Source organism: Tenrec ecaudatus, chromosome 5 (assembly GCF_050624435.1).
Source record: "Tenrec ecaudatus isolate mTenEca1 chromosome 5, mTenEca1.hap1, whole genome shotgun sequence".
NCBI classification, from domain to species: Eukaryota; Metazoa; Chordata; class Mammalia; order Afrosoricida; family Tenrecidae; genus Tenrec; species Tenrec ecaudatus.
This window is the reverse complement of record NC_134534.1, coordinates 68,764,336-68,783,599: the sequence shown is the minus strand read 5'-3', so window position 1 is coordinate 68,783,599 and position 19,264 is coordinate 68,764,336. Positions and strand designations below refer to the sequence as shown.

Here is a 19,264-nt window from a genome sequence, read left to right as displayed (position 1 = left end):
AATTAATAGGTGATGGCCAAAGACAAATAATAGTACAATTTGGGGCCCAAGGAAAAGAGAGGAAAAGGCTCCTCTGTTTTTCCCACCAAAAGTCAAGACGGTTCTCCCCTTCCTGGAAATAATGGTCCCGGGCCTGCTAGAGCTATTTCCAGGGTTTCTGTTGAATTTCCCAGCACTCACACACTGCTAGCAATGACTTCACACTGTTTCTAGGTGAATGTATCTCATCAAACTTGCTAAAAGTTGGGATAGAACATTTCTGCTAAGGCTGTTAAAACCACTGTCCATAAATAAGGCAATTGTCCTATTGATCAGCTCTGCTTTTCCCATCTCAATGTTACAAACACTTGCTCACAACACAACAAGAAAGAAACAGAATCTTAGTCCTCATTCTCAGATTGCTCGCCAAACTCTGAGGGCCAGCAGTAGAACTCATGAGTCTTCACCCGGGGGCTCCTTGGGCTGAGCGGGTTTCCCCACAGACTCCGAGCAGCCGCGGTCATTCTTGTGTGAGCGTCTGACATGACTGTCATGGGCAGCGTGGGATGCAAAAGATTTACCACAGTACTTGCACTTGAAGGGCTTCTCCCCAGAATGCTGCCTGAGATGTGTGCGGAGGATACTGGAGGCCGTGAATTTCTGTGAAAAACACAGGAAAAGCAAAATTCCATGAGAGGCACAACCCTGTGACTGGTGATCGGGGCGCCCCGCGTTCTCCGAAGGAGGACCTGTCTGCAGGTTTCACAGCTACTGCGCACTGCTGATCAACAGCTGCTCATGACGGCACACTTAGTTGACACGTCCTGGTGGTTTCCAAGTGGCACTGGATAGTGAAGAGGACTTGCTGCTTACCATAAGGGCAGCTCAATACACGGCTGGAACACACTATCACCGACGCCAGCACACTCCTCCTTTAGGTTTCCAAGTCCGAAACCTCCCACGCCGCCTCCTACAGAGCACCTAGGCATTCTGCCCTGCTGGCCCTGTGGTTACCAGCCCAAAGAGCAACCCGCCACACCACCAACGCTTCTCTGGGACCCGTGGGGCAGTTCTAAGCTAGGCGCACGGGGTCCCCGTGAACTAAAATCGATGCAGCGGCAACTGCCAGCAAGAAACTCTTGGAGCAGCACCGCTGCAGCACAAGGGTATGGCTTAAGGATGCCACGCTCTCAGCCCCACTGCAGCGTCTGCAGCACCTGGACTTGAGGGGCAAGAGGCAACTACGCAGCGATCCTGATGTAATTGGTCCTAGGAAGACAACCCACTGCCCTCCGAGGTGATTCTGCCCATGAACTCCCTGCAGTACAGGGTAGAATGGCTCCACCAGAGTCTCCGAGCTCTACATCTTCATGGAAGATGAATGCTCATTGCCCAGTCTTCCTCCCTCGAGGAGGCTGGTCAGTTTGAACTACAAGCTTAGTGGTTAGCAGCCGCCCACTCTGCCACTAGTGCGCCTGATTGCCTTTCAAGAGGATCTCATACCGGCCAAAGCAGTAGTGCGGGTAAATCAGTACCCCAGTGCTTGCTCTTTCGTTGTAAACTTTGAGGCAGTTAAGAGCTGCGCGTGCAGTTATAGTAAATAATAGGTTCTCTTGGCTCCGTGTTCTCCACTGGCATAGAAGCCAGGGTGCACCCGGGAAACTATAGTTGTTGGCAAGGCTGTGGAGCACGTGGGCCTCTCCTTCACTGGCGGGGGGTGAAGTGGCACAGCCACTGGGTTGGTTTGGTGGTTCCTCGGACAGTTGACCTGGCACCATCAGCCGACCCGAGGCCCCACTCGGCACACACTCAGGCAAGCGAAGGTGCAGAGCAGACCAACACCAGAACAGTGGTGCCAGGAGCGTTCTTCACAGCCGTGGAGAGGTGGGACAACACGTGCTCACCGACAGGACGAGGAGGAACGTGCTGGCTATGAGGGGGGATTCCAGAAGCTCAGAGGAAAAAACGGAACACAAGGAAAAAAACAACAAGTTTTCTCACAGATTTTTGAAGCCCCCTCAGATACATAATGAACTCCTCAGCTGTGAAGAGAGGTGAGGGAAAATAAATAAAGAGGCACGAGGTCCTGGTGCATGCCACAACCCTGAAGACAGGCTGCGCAAAGTGAGTGCCCAACAAAACCGTAATATTGTGCGGCCTCACTCCTATGACGTGAGCCAAAGAGGATCTGTGGTGACCAGAGGTGACGGAGAGGACATGGATGGGTTGTTCTCAGGGAGTATACCGTGTTCACATGGGTGGTGGAGTGATTGGAGAAGGACAGCAAAAATGACTGCACCACACGCACAATATAACCAAGGTCACTGAATCAGTCTAGGAGAAACTGTTGAGATGGCATGTTATCAAGAAATCATAGTAGATGTCATAACCATGCTATTGACAGTCACGACTCAAACATTTCCATCCCAGGAATCCCTCATGTTGCCCTTCTGTTGGCCATACAGTTCCCTGAGGCTTTTATTCCCTCGCCCCCACCCCCTTAATTCCTGGCAAGCCCAACCCCATTCTCCATTTGTGTAATAACGTCATTGAAAGAATCTCATCCGAAAACAATTCGTTGGTCCAAGGAATGACGAACATACCATATAACCTCAGTCTCCACGGCAGTGAGACCAGAAGAACCAGATGGGGCCCAACTGCCTCTGCCAGCCGCTCTGAACGAAGGCGCTGAGTAGTGTTTCAGGGGTCCTGGTGGGGTATTGGCTATTAGCTGGGCTGTTAATTGCAATGTCAGCGGTTCAAAACTATCTGCAGCTCTTCTGAAGAAACATGGGGCTTTCTACTCCTAAAGACTTACAGTCTCAGAAAACCATGGGGAGCAGTTCTACCCTGTCCTATCGGGTCTCTATGAGTAGGCAGTAATTTGGGGGGACGCACGGGGGGGGGGGTTGGTGCATTATTGGGAAGCATAGTTTCAAAAAGATCTGTCAATTTAGACAAACTCTCACAAAAAAGAATATTCTTATTAGATCAAACCAGAATGTAATATGTATCCCTGGTAATCTGTTAGATTACAAAAACAAGTGCTTCTATCTTTTTATATGGACAAGCTTATCGCAACTCCTTTTATACATGCTCTCAAGATGAATACCTAGTCCTTCAGCAGAGGTCTTGCCAGCGCCATGAGTCATACGTAAGGCATACAACGTTCACTTGGGTAGTTGGGATGGTCCCGCTTAAGTAACCACCTCTGCCAAAGCAGGTGAAATGATCTGTCTTTAGGATTGCAGGTAGGTTTACACCGTGGAGCCAAATGCCAGGTAAAGGCAGCCTCCCAGCCTCGCAGCAGAGTAGGAGACACGGCCACTATCTTTCTTGATTGGTCACTTACCAGAGAGATGGCATCAAGGTCCTTGTGGGAACAGGCCTGGTTGTAAAATAGGCTTCTTTAGCCTTTAAAGTGACTTACATTGAGCACATTGTGGGAGGCAATGAGAGGGCTACGTTTTCTTAAACAGAGTAAATGTTCTTAAACAGAGTGAGAGGTTCCCTCTCCCCGTCTTCAATAGGGAGAATTAATTTCTTCCTCATTTTTACTTCTAATCTGTATCTGTGTTTTAGAATATGTGTAAGTAGCTGTAAAAACCAGAGAACACAAAAACCAACAAACACAACTCTAAATGTGAAAGTATTGATTTTGAGGTTACAATTAAATTTTAGAGAGAAAGTGAACTGGCAAATAGAAATCCACTACTAACTAATGAAGATTTACTGCATAAGAAAGTGACTTAGATTTCCTGGGTCAGTGACAGTGATATAAAACATCAGCTTAAACTTGTGATTTCCAGTTTGGGGGACTGGGCGATTCAGAAGTGCCCTCAATATAACAGACTGCCTGTATTCCTTTCAGGGCTTACTTTTAAATGACTTGTAGGGACAGAAACATCTTCTATCTGTACTATTCAACAGGGTTCTCTGGGAACATGGTAATGTTCTATATCTGAGTTATTCAATTTGGTGGTCCTTGGATATTTCCTGAAGTGTGACTAGTGCAACCAAGGATCTTTCTAGACATTAAAATTTACTTCACTTCCGTGGCTTTCAATAGGCACACATGGCTAAGCCTTTATCATGCTTGGATAGCATCAGTGTAGATCGTCCTAATGGGTGTTGAAGTGTTTTAGGATCTAGTTCAGCGATCACGACAGAATTATTATCTCTATTCCAGTAACCAGGTCTTTCCTTCTCCTGCTTTACAACACAGGATTCTACGTAACAGTTAGATTGGGTGCTATTTCTGCAATGTCCTCTTAGAAAGTTCTATCAGTAGCACCCCCTTAGTTTTAAACCTCCAGAGATTAAAATATTAATGATAAAGCAGTATGTAATGTTTCTAACGTCCTTACAACGAGCTAGACACTTCGCAGTCTCTAGCTCATGTGCCTACAGTAACGTTGTAACGATTACTTGCTTCGCCCCTATTCCCTGTGAGGACACTAAACAGAGGAGCGACTAGCTCAAGGTACACGCAGCGGGGCTTGAAGTGTCCTCCGTAAGGTTTGAACCTCAGCAGCTCCCGTGTCCATAAATACTACACAGTAGTGTCTGTGATTATTAGGTCCCTGTAAACTCTGGATGTTTCATTCCATAATTCCTAACCGTCAACTTGGCAGCGAAACAGCTATTTTTTTAGCAAGCTTGAGCACACTTGGGGAGGGAAGGGGGGTTAAAGAGATGACAATGGATTAACTATCACTCAGAATTCCTTATAAAGCAGGCATGATACATCAAGCTTTTATCCAGGACTGCCGAGGAGGGAGCAAGAAAGAAAGACCTCTTAGGAGGTTTCCACTTACCTTTGTGCAGTACACGCAGTGGTAGGGTCTGTCTCCAGAATGGATGCGCATGTGTTTGTTTAGGCTGGAAGACTGAGAGAAACACTTCCCACAGGTCGAGCACTAAGGCGGAAAAAGAGAAAAACATAACTGGAATCATGTCATCCCCAAACAAGTGAACCCATTTCCACATTTTGTTGGTCTGGGAGTGGGAGACATGGGGGTGCTGTGGTGTCCGTACATCGGAGGCTCAGTGTCAGCTTCCCCAAGTCTAAGTGGAGAACCCAGTGGAGTGGATTCTGGTCTAGATCCTGTCCCTGGAGCTGTGACCTTGAAAATTCACCCACCGCATCAAATGATAGAAGAGAGCCAGCATGCCTTCAAGGTTCTAAGAAAAAATTACTTCAATCCAAGTTTTCTGAATAAAATAGCCTCAAAAGAGAGCTCAAAAATTAAAAAAAAAACTCAAAAGAAATTCCTTTATGTTTACTTCAAAACAGTCATCTGAAGATGTCAAACAAAACAAACTACTAAAAAGCTCCAAGAAAGAATAAGAAAAACTCCATTATCTTTTCATTCCGCTTTTCTGTGAACACGGGGAGGCCCCCTCATATGAAGTTCAAGTCTGGCATGGTTGTAAGCAATTAACAGAGCCGGAAAAACAGTATTTTGTGAGAAAGCAAAGCTTTGCTGTACACACCGGTCAGGTATTCCAGGACTTTGTAGAGGACTGCCTTACTAAACTCATGTATAAACTTTTGTGTTCACTATAATTACTGACTACAATTTTTTTCCTGGCACATTGATTTTGCGTCCATCCTGCAGCTGATGCACTCGCCTGGTACACTAGACTTCACCAGTTCTGCTTCATGCTTAACCTGAAGCGAAGGGGCACGTAGGCTTTAAAAGCGGAAAGGAGGGCCGTATCACAAGGCTTTTCAATTGTTGGCTGTATAACCAACATCATTTACGTAAATCAGATGGTGCTGGTTACATTTTATTTTCCTAGGTAGTCGGAGTTTTCAGATTCCACTGACTGCTGTCAAGGTGATTCTGGCCTGTGGGCCCAGAGGTTTCTAAGACTATCATCCCTGCCAAGCAGACTGCTGCTCTCTCTGCTACAGAGGGGCTCCCAGGCATTTAACCACTGCACCGCCAGGACTTCTTTTTGGTCCAGGCAGAACTTGGTAAACATAATAGATCTGCTGTTGGCTCAGTTTCACTTGAGCTTCTTTTCTTTTCCGCAAGTAATAAATTTTATTAGAAAAATAACACTTAACATTTCTGTACAAAGTGAATATACTTTGTCATGTTATCAAGCTAAGAACTCAAACGAAAGCGTTTGAACCAAAAAACCAAACTCCCTGCCGCTGAGTTGACTCCTCATGACCCTGTAGGGCAGGGGAGAACTGCCTGAGAGGTTTAACAGATTTTAATACTTTTATTTATTTTTTTAACTTTTATTTTAAGCTCAATTTACTCCCGAGCCACATGTTTTGGCTTCATCAGATCTTTTCCTTCTGTGCCACCTCCTCTTCCGGTTCCAGAACACTCTGTGCCTTTTCAGTCAGGATCATCTCCGTGGGGCAGGGGTTGCTCATGGAGGTGCTGGTGGCCCAGGAGCTCTGTTAGTCCGCGGTGCATCTTGGGGGCTTTGTTCACCTGGATGTGCTCAATGACCAGAGAATCCCCATCTAAACCCTTCAGGCCAGCATGACCCTCGGCAGTTTCAAGCATGTGCAGCAACAAGTCAGCACTCTTTCTGGGCCGCCCACCCTGGGTCCAAGCCCACTGTTTGGCCTGGACACGCCCACCACCTCCAGCACCGGCGGCCCCAAGGCACACACCGCTGCTGCAAAGCGACTTCTTTCAGATATTTGGTGACTTTCCGGATATGCATATGCTTGATGGCCTGGGCAGCGTCACGGGTGTTCTTGAAATGGACCTGAAAATTCTGCCGTCTTGATTTGCATGATCTTGTGGGGTTTTCTGGGTCAAGTGAGCAGCGAACCATTTTGGCCCATCACCTCCAAGTGCTATGGGAAGATCAAGGCTGTAACTCTTTTTTAGAAAATTAATTGGGAGTTAATACATATATCATTCCATAGTTCATCATGTCAAGCAGTAGTGTACAGTTGCTACCACAATCAGTTTCCACACATGATTTTTCTTTCTAAACTCCTTGACATCCTCTCCCTTTTACTCACCCCCTCCCTCCTGCAAATCCTTATTCTACTACTTGAGGTCCCTATAGGTTCATCAATCCTGAGTCACATGAGACTGTAACTCTTTATGGGAGTCGAAAGCCTCATCTCTCTCCGAGCACCTTGTGGCTAGCAGCTGCACGAGCAGCCACTGCACCACCAGAAGTGTGAAACTACAGCTCATGAAAGTAAAGTTAAAGAGAATAAAAAATATTAAGTAGTAGTTAAAAAATACGGTAGGGACAAAAAAAATAACCCAAACCTTCTGAATATAATGAACATAAAGCTGTGGACGTGCAAGTGGAAATGTTCTGGAACAACTAAAAAGACATATTTTGAGTTCAGGACAAAATTCTACTCGTAGATTTGAAATTCACTGGTAAGTAGTTAGAAGCCCTCGTTATGCTAAGGGTTAGGAGATGGACTACTAAACGGAGGGTTAGAGGTCACACCAGCAGCCACTCCTCAGGAGATAGAAGAGGCTCTCTGCTCAGCTGACGATTTAAGGTCAGGGTCAGATCGCCTCCATGGCAGTGGGTTTGTGTGTTTTTCTTTTGGTTTAGTGGTCCTTTCGTTATAATGAAGGGTCAGGTTTTTAAATAGAAGTCAACGAAAGAAGAACACCCCTTGATTACATTGAGTCTGGCTGGCCTGTCCGTGTTCTATTCCCCAGTTAAAATGCCCTTTTCCCCACTTTCCCATGCAGACAACTCTTCGTTGGAAGCATTCAGTCATCCATCATCTCACTATTAGCAGCATCCACTTCATCCTCATCATTCTTGTCATCTATTGATCTGGCTACAGTCCCCCAATTTTCAAAGATGCCAGGACCAGCCACAGATGTCCCCCAATCCCCAACCCACATCCCACCATTATCCTCAGTGTTTAGGCGGATGCCCATCTCGTAAACCTAACTCTGATCACCTTTTCCAGGGCTCCACTTTAGACATAAGCAACAAAAACCCCAAACACTGGAAGTCCTGCTTTTTTTTGCACACAAATAAGACAAAGCTAAGACGCTCAGTTTTTTTTAATTCCCCTCATTACTTTGTGTTAGTTAAACAGAAAATGTTACCAGTTCTTAGTTAGTTAGATTGTAGAACCCACCCCAATTTTAGAAGTATGAAAATGCAAAACATAACAAGATATGTTCTAAAACTGAGTTAATATTGCTTGTAAGGTATTATTACAAAAGTGTGCAACAGCGTATATACTGGCCAAGGAGGACATAAACTGACATCACAGGATGAATACAAACTACTAATCTATCTACCCATCTATCTACCACACACACACACACAGCTTACCACTTTAAATAATGACAATAGCAACATAAATGGGCAATATTCATTATGGCCCTGAGAACCGGTGCTACTTCCAAACCAAACTCACGGTCACGGAACTGATGTCTACCCAAAGTGACCGTCTAGGATGGGGCAGAAATGTCCCTGTGGGTTTCTGAGACTAAATCTTTATGGGAGTAGAGAGTCTTTCCCCTGGGGAGGAGCTGGTGATTTTGAACTGCTGACCTTGAGGTTGAGTAACCACTACAGCACCAGAGCTCCTTACCAGGTACTACAATACAAATCCAGCTGGTTGGACTGTAAATTGGCTCCACTCTCTCCTCCCCTTTATCAAGTGTGTTCATTTTATTACATTAAAAAATGCATGTTGGGGGGAAATATCTATTGTTGCTAGGAGCCACTGAGTCGACTCTGACCTGTAGTGAGCTTCCACACAACACACTGAAGCACTGTCCGGGGCTGCACCGCCCTCGGTTGTTGCTGTGCCTGAGCCCACTGATGCAGCCAGTGTCCGTCCAGCTCCTGAGGGCCTTCCTCCTTTCCCTGTCCCTCTACTTTACCAACACGATGGCCCTCCCCAGCAACTAGTTGGTCTCTCTTGACACTGTCCAGAGTATGCAGAGGAAGTCTCTGGCTGGACCATCGGATTGTCCTTTTGGCAGTCCACGGTACTTTCAATCCTCTTCCCCGCACCACAGTTCACATGCATCTTCTTGTCTTCCCTATCCCATGCCCACCTTTCACACGCATGCCATGCAATTAAAATGACACCATGGCTTGGGTCAAAGTGCACCTTGCACCTGTGCCCTCAATGAAACATCCTTGCTCTTCAATCCTCTGAAGAGGTCTTTGTGTTGTGTTTTGTTGGTTTTTTAAAAAAAGTTATTTTAATGGGGGCTGGTACAACTGTTATCACAATCCATATCTGAAGAGGTCTTGTGCAAAAGACTTCCCTGATAAACCTCTTCTTTTGGACAAAATAATAATTTAAAAAGTGTCAAGGGTTTGTGAGGGATGGAGGGGGAAAATGAGGGGAGGAAAGAAACAAAAAACCTCTTCTTTTGATCTCTGGACTGCTACTTCCATGAGTGCTGACTGGAAGCACATCATGCAAACGCCTCTTTAAAAATGCAACTTCACTCTGAAGACGAAGGTGTGTCTGACCTAACCAGAGTATTAATAGCCTCCGATGCCTGTGAAAGCTAGACAATGGATACGGAAGTCCAGAAAAAGAATCCATCCACTTGAATCTAAGTATTGGTGAGGAATGAAGACTATACTAAAGGGGGCTAGAGGAATAAACAACGTGGGGGTGTAACAACCTGCAGTGACCTACAACCACGTCAGGCTTTCCCCTGCTTGGAATGCCTTCCCGAACCAGCTGCCTCTGATAGGAGCGTTCCCAGTTTGCCTTCAAGACTCAGCTCAAGGTCAGCTTTTCTCTGAAGTCTTTCATAACCCAGGGACCCAGGGGTCTGGGTGGACAGACGTGGCCACTCTTTCCTTCATACTGCCCGCCTACCCTGTGCATTCACCCTCACACCTGGCATCTATGGCTTTGCTGATTTCTTCCATAACTGCACCCCCTTCAGAGACCCTGGCTCATGCCAGCGACCAGCACCCAGGCGGCTCCCAGCATGTGTTCCGGGGTTTGGAAAAGGACTGTGAACATAGAAGGCAAGAGTGGCAGTGCAGGGATGCACACCCTCCTCTTCTAGACTGGTCCTTACCTTGTGAGGCCGGTGCTTCTCGTGTACGTGAAGAATGTGGATTCGGAGCCGGTCCCGCTTCTCAAAGGAGCGTGTGCAGAGAGGACAGGGAAACTTTCGGTCCCCCTGGTCTACGCAGGCCGTGTACTTGAGGTGCTTATCTCTGTAGTATTTGTAAGTAAACACTTTTCCACATCTCTCACATTTGTAACCTTCTGAAGACTCTGTCAAAGATAGGGTGAACGAGTGACAGGGGCTTTTTGAGCTACCATCTCTCCATCTTACTTAAAACACTCATCACACACATTCTCAATGATATCCCAAGAGAAATACCACCCCGACCCACCCCCGAGCTCGCACAGTCCTCCACTCCCAGCCAACTGTTTCCTTTCTTCGCCTAAGCTCCGTCTATAATGGAGAACCGGGTACGCATTTATTATTTGCCTAATAACTCTCCCACGACTATTTTCTCTGAAGGATACCAATTTAAAAATTAATACTAGTGATGGTTGTATGTCATAAACATCACTGACGTGTATGATTAAATTTGTATGTCTAGAAAAATTCTTAAAATGGCAAAGGTTTTGTTATACATGTTACCATACTTTTTTTGAAAGACAGAAATGCATGACAAAATTGAAAGCATGAAGGGGAAAAAAGCAGTAACATCTTTAAAAAGCACCACGCTAAAAATTAATTCCTCGATGTAAATATATATCCAAATACAATGGGGCTTCCAGAAGTTCATAGGAAATTTCCCAAAATGTTCTGAAGCCACCTTGTATTTCTTTATTAGAGGCATTTGTTCAAATTAGGATTCAGAGTCTTCCTGGTGGCCAGGTCTCCGACAGCTGTCCTTCCTCCCCCCTCCCCTGCACTGCATTTGTGGAAGCAACCCTTCCCCCAACACAATGTAGCCGTCCCATCCTGTCGTTCTTAGACATTCTTGACTGGCACTTGTAAAAGTAACAAAGCAATCGCAGCCACAGCTCAGAGCCGTCCACCCAGGCCAGTAATCACCACCCACGGCTAGGTTTTCCAGGCTGCCGGTGCTTCTCCTGGTCGGTGTTCACTTACAAAGCTCAGCGTACCCTCACTGGATGAGAGGGGGAGCTGTTCGTTTGTACTGCGGGGTCTCTAAACGGTCAGGGGGAATTCCAAAGCTTAAATCATCCTGCAGAAAGTTAGGCTAACAGCTGCCTTGCCTTCCACGATACACTAAGCAATCATGCTGATGAACTTAGTGCTAACACTTTACTGCGCAGTTCTCATCAACATGAGAGGTTCTGTCCCTCGGTGAGAGAGATGACCGTGAAAGGTCCATCTGCTGTGGACGGGGGAGGGGTGGGGAGGAAGGAGGTTAGAGAAGGTGCAGGACTCTAGCCAAGGCGGTCCCGGTTCAGGGGTGTATGTAAGTTGGGGGAAGGGGGAAGCCATGCCACCTACAAAAGCGTCCCTGCCGAGCGCACTCTGGATTCCAGAGGATAAAGTGGCTTTGACTATGAATGCAGTCCTGGGACCTTTTTGTCCACCCCGGGAGGGAGAGCAGAGCCCGGAGAGTATGCATGGGACCCCAGGGAAGCTGTCCATCAGGAGCTTTGTTAGTTAACAACCAGCGTCCCAGGGCCCTTTAACAGGTGGCTAAGGAAATAAACCATTCATTAAGTAAATAATCATAAGGCAACCGCCACCGCCAGACGGTGGATTGCCCAGCTCTGTCTATCACTTTCACTGACGTGCTGACACCCTTGGCACCTCGGCATCTTCCTATGGGGCAGGTTTTGCTGGGCCAGAGGTTTTTATTAGTCACAAATCCCTGGCCTTTCTGCTTCCAGGAGTGGAAAGTGTAGATGCAAACTTTAGGGCTGGGTCACTTTTATTAACAATTCAAAACAGCAAAGCCTACTAAAATTCCAAATAAGGATCCACCCTTGATCCACAGCCACGTGGTTCCTAGTTCAACCCCATCCAGAGTGGCCTTGGAAGATGTTTGCTTCCAAAAGTCACAGCTTTGGAGGCCCTAGGGGAGCAGCCCTTTGAAACCCCTACCTCCTCAAGAGTTGGCATCAACAGTAATGTAGGCAGGAACACCGGCCAGACTGAGGGCACTCTGCTTGGGACCAAAGCTGCTCGGCTGAAGAAAGACCAGACCGTTTGATCGCTAAACAATGCAGTCTAAGAAACCCTATACAGGGCCACTGTAGGGCGTAATGAACCCTGAGAGCTGCTAGTGGGAGAGTGGGTTACTATTTAGGGCTTGAGCTGCATGTTTGGTCCAAGCAGTTGGAAATTCCTCATTATTATTTCATTCTTCCTTCACTCAACTCCTTTCTCTAGTCAAGGAGTTTCTCAATATTCTTAAGATGCTTTTTGCTGTCATGAAAAACAATTTGGGGACTTATGCAGAATTGGCCTGACATTCTACAACTCCATCCCCCCAAATTTAAGAGATATGTTTGCATTCTTTAAAAGATACATGCCAAGTGGGCCCCGAGCTTTCCTCCTCCTTCACTTGAGACCTTAAAAGGGAAGGTGCCCCCTCAGTGGCCCAAACAAAAAACCAAACTCACTGCCACGGAGATCACGACCCACCCCCCCACCCCCCCTGCTTCCCAGCCAGGGAAGAACTGCCTGGACTCTACCGCTTTAAGGGAGTGGAAAGCCTGGTCTGTCCCCCAGGGGTGACTGGTAGTTTCCATGCACAACCACTCCAACACATGTGCTTGCCCTCAGGGTTCCGGTCTCAGCCCCTCAGAGAAGCCTTTGTGGAAATCATGCAGAGCTGAGGAATTTTGATTTTCCTTCCCTTTTGGTCACATCAGGCACAACATAAATAAATAAATAAATAAATAAACGTAAGCAAAATCAAACGACCTCATCCATAATTCCTCCCCAGGAAGACTGAGTTGCTTGCATCTTTCTTTCCGGATATTGTCCAAAATACCATCGTAGCAATGGTAGGCACTGGCTGGAATTTGATTCAGATCTGGAGCAAAACAAACCACCTACCTCCTAAGCTAGGTTTTCCCCACCCACCACTCCACCCCACTTAGAACCCCCCTCCTCTGCACCTAACACCACAGACCTCAGCCCTGTGCTTCTGTGTGGTGGTCACCGAAGATCTGCTCCATGTGACTCAACTATTCTACCACCGTGCACGAAGCTTTCCTTTTGGATTACTTATTTCCCGAAGATCAATTTCCAGAAGAGTGTTACTATGACAAGCAGCCCTACCTGGGAGCACAATGGTTAGACCCTGGGTGGTTAATCAAACGGTGAGTGTTTTTCCCAGAGAGAGACATCCAAGTCAAATCCACTTGCCACCCCTTCAGCGTCACTGCAACCCTCCCTGACAGAAGAGAGGTGCCTCACAAGGGTTTCCAAGACTGCCCGTCTTTCCAAAGGACATTTGAAGTACCCTGTTTCCCCGAAAGTAAGACATCTCCCGAAAATAAGACCTACTTAGTCTTTCCTCTCACTGAAATATAAGGCATCCCCCCCAAAATAAGGGTTTGGATTGTTATGATGTTCCAGAAGATGGTGACATGACTGTCATTGAATAAATGAGCAAATGTACCATAGATTGTTGTACATGGAAATAATGGTAGTAACAAGAAATTCTTGATACTGTAGGATTCAGTTTGTCTGGTTATGCTGGTTTGTATGACAACTACTACCGTACCATATACAGGTAATAAATTTCCTTTTTTGTTGTTCAACAATAAATGTGTACCGTAAAAATAAGATCTTCTGCATCTTTGGGAGCAAAAATTAATATAAGACACTGTCTTATTTTCGGGGAAACAGGGTAGGCTGCCACACCTTTCTTCCGTGAGTTCAAGCCCCCTGCTTTTCTGTTAACAGGCGAGAGCTTAACCACTGTGCCACCCTAGGGAACTGTAGGAATCCACTGACAACAGCACCCATTATTAAAATATCAGACACTAACTAGCACGATACAATGCTATCAAATACATTTCCCAAAGGATTGCTTTTTTGAGTTTTTTAGCATTTTTTCCCTCAAGCCCCTTTCATTACCTTACCACCACCAAACCTCCCCACAGTGATGTAAAAACAAAAAGCCCTGACCAGCGTGTTGCTAAGTCTCAGACAAATTGGAGCACCATAGAGTATACCCACCCTTCCCACCCTGGCTGACTTCCGCACTCCCATGGTGGGCTGCTCGGACAATTCACCAACATAGTCTTGCATAAAATTCAGGTGATAAAGTCTTTCCTTGCCTCCCTCCCTAGGCAATCATGATTAAAGCTAACACTTTCTTGAGCTCTAGTCAGCTCAGTGAGGGGTGTAGCCGCTCAGTCTTCTTGAGAAAAGGATGGTTATTATCAATTGCTTCCTAATCCCTGTTGGATCTGGGCAGGGTTTGGGATTCAGTTCCCAGAGGCTGGATTGCCTTCCCACTCCATCAGCTTTGCACCTTTATTGAATCTAAGCAGTCCTTTCCATGTAGTTCAAAGCCTTCCTCTCCCATGCAATACATGTAGGGATCCAGGAGCAGGGCGCATTGCTTTTGAGGATTTATTTCCTGCCCTGCAGGGTCTTGATTTAACTTGTTAGGTCGGGTGATGAATACTAAACTTGCATGGCCTTTTACATGCATTGTTCATCGTTATTGCATAATAATTTACTCCTCGATATTGGTACACATTTGCATTTGTCTTGCTCCCCTTCTTGATCAATAGTTTTCAAACTTGTGTGTGTGTGAATTTACTTTTAGAGCTTAATAAAAAATGCAGACTGGAGTGGGTTGGGAGCCCTCTCTAGCTCCTCGCTATGCACCCCGGTGGTCCAGGGACCAGAACCAGCAGCATCTCAGGGGCAACAACGCAGCCCTCTACTGTGCATCTTTAACAAGATTCCCGGTTATTCATACCCACAGTAAATTAGAGACGACTTCAGTGTCCAGTCAGAAATCAATGCTGTATTTGAGAATTAACATGTACATATACAAATGCCCGTGGAACACCACAGCTTCTCAAAACAATGTGAACTCTTCCACGAAACTGTGATTTCCATGACTGCACGAAACTGTGATTTACATGACTGCACGAAACTGTGATTTCCATGTCTACATTCTATCCCATTGCATTCAGGATCTTTGTCTTTTCTTTACCTGTAGGTCTTAAGCTTAGCATTGAGTTCTCGCCCTACTCAGAAAAGGGTTTGGCCAGCCCTCCGGGTGCTCCAGTTCTTTGACTTACTGCATCGGCTATGTGGGCCTGAGCAAACCGACTCCCAAGGCAGAGTCAGCAGGTCATTTTCATGTCTGGGAAAGGTCGAAGAGGATGAAGGTGAAGATGCTCTCCTCCAGCTGGGCTACGTCCCCGAGTTAGAGACACTCTCTATTGCAGTGGGTCTCAACCTTCCTAATGCCACAGCCCTTTCATACAGTTCCTCATGTTGTGGTGACCCCCAACCACACAATTATCTTCGTTGCTACTTCATCACTGTCAGTTTTGCTACTGTTATGAATCAGGGGAACCCTGTGAAAGGGTCATTCGACCCCCAAAGGGGTCAAGACTAATGGGTTGAGAACTGCTGCTTTACTGAGTCTCCTCCACTGGCCTTTGGGGAGAATTCCCAGGGGGGCAGTAGGAAAGCTGGCTGAGCTTCCTTGAGCAGAGCCTCAAGAGGTGCAGCTGAGCATGCACTCACCTTCAGAGGGCCTAGGTAACAGCTCGCCCTGGTCTGTGGAATGAAGGTTCACAGGGATGCCCAGAAACTTCTCGTAGCAGTCTCCATACCACACCAGGAGCTCTTGGTTCCGGTAGATCTCCTTGCAGCTCTCGTAAAATATCTGCCCTTCACACTGCACAGCAACCAGGTTCTGTTCCTTGCGGAAGCGGGCACAGTTGACATAGGACATCCAGTTCCCTGCCCCTCCTTTGCCATCGATAAAGTGGCTCAAATGACCGTCTTCAAAGATCTAAATGAAATAAGAATTATGGTTTGGAACGTACACATTTTTTTCTTCACACTTTAATCCCAATATATTAGATTCTTGCATCATTGCAAGTAGCATATAAGTTAACTGAGATGAAATTTTTTTTCTCTAGATGAGCGGTTCTCAGTCTGTGGGTCATGACCCCTTTGGGGGGGGGTGTCAAAAGATCCTTTCACAAGGGTTGCCCTATTCATAACAGTAGCAAAATGACAGTGATGAAGTAGCAATGGAAATAGTTTTATGGTTGGGGTCACCACAATGTGAGAACCTGTATGAAAGTGTCGTGGCATTAGGAAGGTTGAGAACCACAGCTCCAGATGATATGACAGACTTAAAATTTTTTTAACTCTATTCTCTCTTGATTTCTAAAGCAAACATGTTAACTTTATAATTGTATGAGTTATTTTTTTAAGGGAAACAAGACAACCTTTAATTGCAACATAGACAAATGATTGTACATTTTATTTCAAGCATTTTATTTTCATGCATATAAGTTTTCTCCACTGTCTCTAATGTGTCACTATTGTGAACAACTTCACGATTAAAATGCATCATCTACATTGTCTTGAACTCCAGGTTATTTTCCTAAACTATAGTCCTAGAAGAAAATTTGGGTAAAAGGTTTTCAGCATTTTCAAGGTTCTTGATAAATTGTTTTCAATACAGGAACCCACCAACATACCACTGCATGCCTTCACTAGCTTGAAGAGTAGTCAGTCGTTTGTGTTTTGCTTTTAATAGTTACCTATCTATCGATCTACTTATTTAAGACAGCTTTAAAACATCTTTGCTAAGTGTATTGGCAAATTCTAAAATTCGTCCCCAACTTTGGCCTATTTCCAACCATTTGAATATATCTGTAAGCACAACTCAAAAAACATCTTGTCTTTCACCCTTGAGAGAGGCTGGTGGTTTTGAACATCTGACGTTGTGGTTAGCAGTCCAATGCATAATCACTACCCCACCCTGGGGCCCTCAACAAAGCATATTAATTCTTTAAATGGAAACTGGATGGCTAGTTATCACAGACTAAAATGACCTAAAGTGCCACAGGGCTTATAGAATTCATGCAAAGATGTTACCCTCCCGAGGGAAGACCGGTCTTTTCCTCCCCTTTGTATTGCAAAACAGGGGCGCTGGAGCTTAGAGCAGACTGCCACCCAGTCAGGTAGGTCAGGAACTAACCCTCCCAGTGGTGCAAAGGCCAAGATTTCAAGGCACCAGCTTCCCTCCCAATTACAGCAGCTCCCCTGGAAGCATATTTACCTCCCACATCAGAGAATTGTCTCCACTGGTCTTAATTTCACTGGGGTAGACCACTTTTCCTTCAAAGGGACCAAACCGGACTCCTTTAGCAATGTGTGTATTACAGAACACGCCGTAGTGAGGGATGCCGCCGAACACCGTCCGGGAAAGGCAGAGATCTGGTGAAAGTCCAAGCAGGACAACCAGTGAGGAGGCACGCATTGGCTAGGAAAATAAACTCAAGTGAAGCGGTCCCTACCTTCTGGGAGCTGAATGGCATCTTTGTCCAGCCTCTGTTGAAGAGAATCGGATCCTAAAAGGGTAGGTGGGATAAAGACGTTTTTCCCACGCTTTTTCATGCATGTTATTAGGAAACGTTTATAGAAGCACACACCCCCCCAGGCATAACTGACCATCTTTAGTGATGTTTATCCTTTGTCAGTGCTTTTACATATTCCTGTTCTTCCTCCACGAGCTTTTCATAGAGTTGCTCAGGTGAGACTCCAAACTATGCTTGCAAAGGTGATGCACGGTCACAGCACACAGCTGAGCTGGAGTGCCAAGGCTCAACTACACCAGGTGCCACTGTGAAACCCTGCATCCAGCTAGCATCTGAGCCCACGTTACATGCCCATCAAAGCATGAAGCCTTTCTTCCCTGACCTGGCTGTCCTCAACTCTGACTAAAGGTGACCTCAGGAGTCACGAAGCTACTCTAGCAAAGCCTCAGAATTGAGCTGAGTCTTCAGGCTCCTCCGATGAAAGACCCCACCCCCACACTACTCCTGCACCGACTCAGCTCTCTCAAGTGCCTCTTCTACACTCCTACCTCTACTCCCACCCAACCCAACTCCGGGATGAAGTATAATCCGTTTACCAGCTCCGCCGGTGGGGATCACTAAACCAGAAATCGCATGGTGCCTTTGGACTCGACCTTCCCAGCTGACAATGTACCCGTACAGGGCTAAGTTCAGGTCCTCCTGAGTGAAGTTGTAAGGAGGAGATGTCTCCTCCAAGTCCAGGGCTTGAGGGGCGTCCTCCGTCTGCCGGCCTGGGGGGCTGCTAGACAGCTGGGAGGTCTGGGGACCTTCACGGAGCAGAGAGGCATCCACGGGGATCTGCGGGATTAAGGTCTCCGGGCCATAGCACTGGTCGCTGGTCTGGCCGTCGCTGGGGTCGAAGTTGTTGCTGCTAGCTTCGGCATACGGATTGCTCAGGAACTGTGGCACCTCCCTTGGGAAGTGGGGGACCGGGTACCACGGTGGCACCTTGGTGTACAGATCGTACAGCGACTCAGTCTGCAGAGCCAGGTCAGGGCTCAGCATGGGAGCTGCAGCCCCGAAGGCAAAAGGGAACACCGCCTGGGTCCCCGACACCGCGGACTCCAGCTGGCGTAAAGATTCTTGGTAGTGCTCCTCGCCGGGCGTAAGGGCGTTCCCATAGTGGTTATAGGTCAGGAAAGGTGTGTAGTAGGCAGCCAGGTGGTGGGGGCTGCCCTGGAACCTCTCCGGCGGATAGAACCCCTTATCCTGGGGCCCGCTCTCCTCGGGCGGCCGCAGAGCCATCGCGGGTCCCTGGGCGCGGCGGGTCTGCGGAGAAGCAAGCGTGGCTCAGCGCACGTGGCCGGGCGCCGCCCGCCGCCCCGCGCCCTCCTACTGGGCCCTTCGAGCGCGAGTCCGCCTGCTCCCTATCTCCAGGGAGGGAAGGCCGCGGTTCCTACCCGAGCTAGCCCGGGGCCGCAGATTAGTGACATCTCCCAAGTTGAGCTCGCCGCCTTCCACCCCAACCACCAAAACAAACAAACAAACCAATAACAACAACAGCAGCAAAAAGCCCAACGAAAATCTGGCCGGATCTCGCCGGACTCCGAATCCCGGCTTAGTGTCTCCTGGACCGTCCTCTGCAAACACTCGGGGACCCGACGCGACTGGGTCCCGGGACCCGCTCTCTCCCTCTCCTCCAAACCCCGTTCCTGCAAAACTGCCTTCTCTCCCTTGAGGCCCTTTAAGCGCACTTCCCTCGAATAAGGTCGGTGGGCGCCCGCCGCCCTTCCCGACCCCGAA

The 19,264-nt window shown here is 47.2% G+C and overlaps 1 protein-coding gene across 1 annotated transcript; it reads right to left on the bottom strand.

Moving 5' to 3' along the window:
- Positions 1 to 432: 432 nt before the first annotated feature.
- PRDM14 (PR/SET domain 14) lies at positions 433 to 18,766 on the bottom strand. Its single transcript, XM_075550840.1, has 7 exons — positions 18,079 to 18,766; positions 17,462 to 17,515; positions 17,224 to 17,381; positions 15,669 to 15,939; positions 10,014 to 10,216; positions 4,797 to 4,898; positions 433 to 639 (listed from the first exon to the last, which is right to left on the bottom strand). The coding sequence occupies exons 1-7, from the start codon at positions 18,764 to 18,766 to the stop codon at positions 433 to 435; spliced, it is 1,683 nt and encodes a 560-aa protein (XP_075406955.1).
- Positions 18,767 to 19,264: the final 498 nt, after the last annotated feature.